This window comes from Coffea arabica, chromosome 11c (assembly GCF_036785885.1).
Source record: "Coffea arabica cultivar ET-39 chromosome 11c, Coffea Arabica ET-39 HiFi, whole genome shotgun sequence".
Taxonomy (NCBI): domain Eukaryota; kingdom Viridiplantae; phylum Streptophyta; class Magnoliopsida; order Gentianales; family Rubiaceae; genus Coffea; species Coffea arabica.
Genome location: NC_092330.1, coordinates 17,921,394 through 17,926,172, shown reverse-complemented (window position 1 = coordinate 17,926,172; position 4,779 = coordinate 17,921,394). Strand labels below are relative to the sequence as shown.

Genomic DNA, 4,779 nt, shown 5'->3' with positions numbered 1-4,779 from the left:
GAGTCTGAATTTCGATAAAAAAAGATCCTATCTAGACCCTACCTGTTGATATGCCTAATTATGTTAAATTAACACACTATATTGAGTTTTAAACTTGAGTAAAGTTATAGAACTTGCATGAGAAAAATCCAACATTTAATGCAGGGTTAAATGAATATTCTTCTATTTTTAATTGGGTTAAATACACTAAACCCCCCTAAACTTTATCTTTAGTTGGGTTTGCCCCCTTAAACTCATTAAATAAGCATTTTGCCCCCTATTTGATATTCTAAGACAAAAGTGCTCTTACAATTTTATTTTTATTTTTATTTATTCATTCCTTTATTTTTTTTCTTGTCTATTACTTTCTTTTTTTAATTTTTTCTTTTACTATTTTCTTATGTCACTATTTTGATCACAGGAGAGAAGGGAGGAAATTAAAAATATATAGAAAAGGACAAGTAGAAAAAGTGCAAAAAAGGAGAAAAAAGAAATAAAATAATAATTAATATAGAAAGGTTACTTTTGTCCTAAAACACAAAATAGGGAGGGGGGGACTGCAACTAAGGAGGTTTAATGCTTTTAACTCTTTTTTAATCATAATTATCTTCATTTATGACATTGGATATCAGGTTGGATTTTTAGCATCCTCTTTTGTGCTTAGGGTTTTATCCAACCCATTACCATATGCCCCATTCAGGTTTCACTGGATGAAGTGGCATAAAGATAATATTCTTAGCCACATAGTAAAGCAGTTCAAACCTTTGAGGGCTTTTTGTCAATAGCCTAGCTCGAATTCGGCTCGAGAAAAAGTTCGATGAACCTAACCTTTCATTGAGTTATGCTAAATTTGGATTTAAATATTAGGCCCAAATTAAAAGTGAGCTGAGATTAAGGCTTATTAGGTTCAAACCCAGTATAAGTCCGGCCGTTTAATCTGCATATGTCTAATACTTTATACTTATGAGTTCTGTGTCAAAATATATTAACATATATAAGAAATATTAAATATACAAAATTATGTCAGAAGATTGATAAGGACAAATATTAGTACGAGCAAATTGAGAACCTTTATACATGTATTGACGGTTGATTATGTTTTATTCCATGCACTTTGAACTAATTAGATATATTATTGTTAGAAATATATATATATATATATATATATATATATATATATATATATATATATATATATATTTTCATGAACTATTACTAGTTCATGTATAGTTTCAATGTTGTGGTCATGTGAATGTTAAATTAGTTTTGAAACTTAATAGTTATAGTAAAAAAGACTAAAATTGAATTAGTTTCATGGCCTCAATATTTTATAAAAAAATTTTCCATTTATCTATTCAAAACTCATAGCCCAAAATTTAACTGGTACTAATTATACAAGTCGAGTCTTGTTTGTTACTACTTATTACATTTATCCCCTCCTCTTAAGTACCTCCGGGGCAGCTAAACAGGGAAAAGGATAAGCGAAATTTGCGAGGCAGCGGATTGAGAAATGGCTACCGCAACGTCTTTATATCCTTCCACTTCACTACTACCATTTTCTTCTTCTGATTCCTCTTCTTCATACTATGTCCCTAGGCCCTTATCAATATCAGCTAATTGGATTACAATTTCCTGTTTACACGACTATAGTAATGCCACTTGCTTCAAACACTTAATCAGGAACCCGTTATTCAGCAATTCAAGAAACCCAAGGGTTACTTGCCGGGCTGCTGAGTACAAGTTCCCTGACCCCATTCATGAGTTTGCTGAAGCTGTAAGTACAAAATGAACCATCCCTTCTAATTTTCAAACTGTACGAAGGCAAAAGCTTGAGGTTTTAGTGCTTCCCTTTTATTTGTTTTGTTGTTTGTCTGACTCTGTAACTTGTGATTTTTTTTTTCTGTTTTTTTTTTTTTGTTTTTTGGGTGGGTTCAGGAAACAGAGAAGTTCAGGGCCCATCTTCTCAATAAACTCTCAAAGAAAGATATTTTTGGAGATTCAGTCCAAGAAGTTGTTGGAATTTGCACCGAGGTACTTCCATTTGACCTTAGGCAATATGTGGTGTTTGGTTTCTTCGCAAGAAAACTCCCGTCGTTTTGGATTTCATGCAAAATCATAAGAAACAAAAGTTTCTGACTTTGCCCGTAGAAATCTGATATTAAAAAGCATGAAGATGATTATTGTATCTCTTATTTGCTTTTGTATTATTTTTCTTTCTTTAAATAATATGATGTGTCTGATCCAAAACAAAAAAAATTCGTTGCTCTAGGTTTATCTTTGTTTATGAATTGAAATTTGCTGGTTATTGGTTCAGAATTATGGATGACCTCTCGCATTTTATAATATTGGACAGAGGTTCTGCTCCATTTGAGGTGTAATTCGTGTGTGATAGTTATGTTAGATGATGGGCGATTGAGTATAAATGAGAGATATAGAAATGAAGGCACTCACTCATGTATCCAGAATGTATGCTTTGGAAGGGAAACTTGACTGACGAAAATGTAGCCATAGGATTATGTAGTTATATGAGCATGAAAAGTATTGTTCCAGTAGCATTGTGCCTGCACAATGATTTAGATAAAGAGTGGATTGCAACCATGTGTACATTGTCTAGTGTACACTTTTCAGATTGCAGTTGGCTATCCTCAGACTAGAACAGTAGTGCTTAATTTCATTTTATTGTCTGTATTTTATTGTCATCCAAGAAGTGACATATAGGATATCAATATTTGGTTGGTTTCCTATTGAAGGGTTAGCATGGTGATGCGAGGACATAATTTGACACTAAACTAGCTAGATGATGAGGAGAATTTGTTGCTCAGTAATATATTCACCCATAAAAGTTGCATGACAGATGACATCCTTTTAAATCTATGGGAGATAGACAGGCAGATAATGCACATACATTTGATCAGGGCTCCTTTCTGAATAGAAGGAAATTGCCAGAATTGCCTGTTGCATCATCCCACTTGCAGTCATCTGGTGGCTGATTTTGTGGCTTAAGGAATTATATGGGCTTAGCTGCAAGCTTACAAAATAAAACCCAGTAGTTTGAAGTAAGCTTTCAGTGTCCAACAAAATCCATGATTTGCCATTTGCTTGTGATCTGTGGTTGTTTGCTCACATTATTGGAAGCTGTGTTCGTGGCATAAAGAACAATATGGGCTTAGCTGCAAGCTTTCAAAATAACACCCAGTAGTTTGAAGTAAACTTTCAGTGTCCAACAAAATCCATGATTTGCCATTTGCTTGTGATCTGTGGTTGGTTGCTCACGTTATTGGAAGCTGTAAGAATGAAGATTGTTGGAGATACTATTTGGACACCTTTCCCATGCAAAACACATCTTACTAGATATGTCTTCCCAAAGGACTCCAAAACCTTGTAGATTTCCTGGTGCGAGTTTTATTCCATGCAACGACCTATTTTCTTTTGGAGACATGTAACAGTTATATAATTCCTTTCCTTGCGAATTGCTAAAGAATTATGTAGGACAGAGTCAGGTAGCAAGACAATTACATCTCTAAAATAACGTCGTAATGATGATCTGCTGGATCCATCTTCTAGAATCCTTGACTGATCTTTTGTTTGATATACTAGATTTCCAAAGTGTCTTCTTTGATTACTTAAGATAAATATCTCTGTTCTGAGTGTCATTTCCTTGTGCATATCTTACAGGTTTCTACATTTTGTTCGATCGAGTATCAACGTTTATGAAGTTGATTTCTTCTTCTTCTTCTCATTAGTTGGGCTAGGTCATGTGTGCTTTATGGTATTATCTTGGTGTTTTGTCTTGAAAGAAAACAAAGAATGCAGATGCTGGATATACTACCTAACTATCATATTTGAACAGATTCTCAGTACATTCTTGCACACCGAATATGGAGGTCCTGGAACTCTATTGGTCATTCCTTTTATGGACATGGCTGATACTCTAAATGAGAGAGGTTTACCCGGAGGTCCACAAGCTGCACGAGCAGCAGTAAAATGGGCTCAGAATCATGTTGACAAGGATTGGAAAGAGTGGACTAGCAAGAATAGCAGGTGATAGAAGTACCTCGCATCAATTCCCGTCCTCTGTTAGCTGTTTCCCAATTTATCTAGGAATGTGTGAAAAGATTGCAACTGGTTTCTGAACTCTATTGGGGTGAAGAAGGATTGGAGTTTCCCGCATCTTTGTGAGACATGTCATCCTAGTCATGATGGGATTGAATTTTGCCAAGAGTTGTATGAGAGGAATGTGCTTTTGGAGTGAGCGTTCTGATAGGATTTAGAAGCAGATTTCACAAAAACTACTGAAAAGACATGGTAGACAACTGTATGAGCATAAACTTTTGTATCTTTTGTAGTTTTTGTCAATTAATATTGTGAAATTATTCATCCTTGTTACCTCTTATATACAACTTGTCATGTAATTAGTAAACTGCAATACTTCTAACAGGAAGTTATCATGAATGACTACTAAAACATGAAAGTTAACAAGAACACCAATTATGTCCTTGGTGATAACTTAGCTTTTAAGTGCCTGGCAGGATTCCCAGTAGCCTCCTGGGATGTAATGTCTGCCGGAGGCAGTATCAGTCTGTTTAACCTCTGCAACCAAAGTGGTTCAGAAGTGTCCGTGCTTAAGCTCTCAATGAACCCAGAGCTCAGTTCAATTTGTATTCTTTCACATCAGCTTGCCTAAACCCCAAGTGCTTGCATCCTTGAGGCATTAATACTTGTCTGTTAACCTGCTGCAGCCCAAGTTTTTTGCTGAAAAGGTAAGAGTAACCCAAGCAAGGTCATTTGATTTGAAATGAG

The 4,779-nt window shown here is 35.0% G+C and overlaps 1 protein-coding gene across 1 annotated transcript; it reads left to right on the top strand.

Moving 5' to 3' along the window:
• The first annotated feature begins 1,420 nt into the window (after positions 1-1,420).
• On the top strand, positions 1,421-4,360 carry LOC113695277 (protein PLASTID REDOX INSENSITIVE 2, chloroplastic-like). The gene is made up of 3 exons (XM_027214307.2): positions 1,421-1,753; positions 1,915-2,010; positions 3,830-4,360. Exons 1-3 carry the CDS (start codon positions 1,490-1,492, stop codon positions 4,022-4,024), a joined length of 555 nt encoding a protein of 184 aa, XP_027070108.1. The 5' UTR covers positions 1,421-1,489; the 3' UTR covers positions 4,025-4,360.
• Positions 4,361-4,779: the final 419 nt, after the last annotated feature.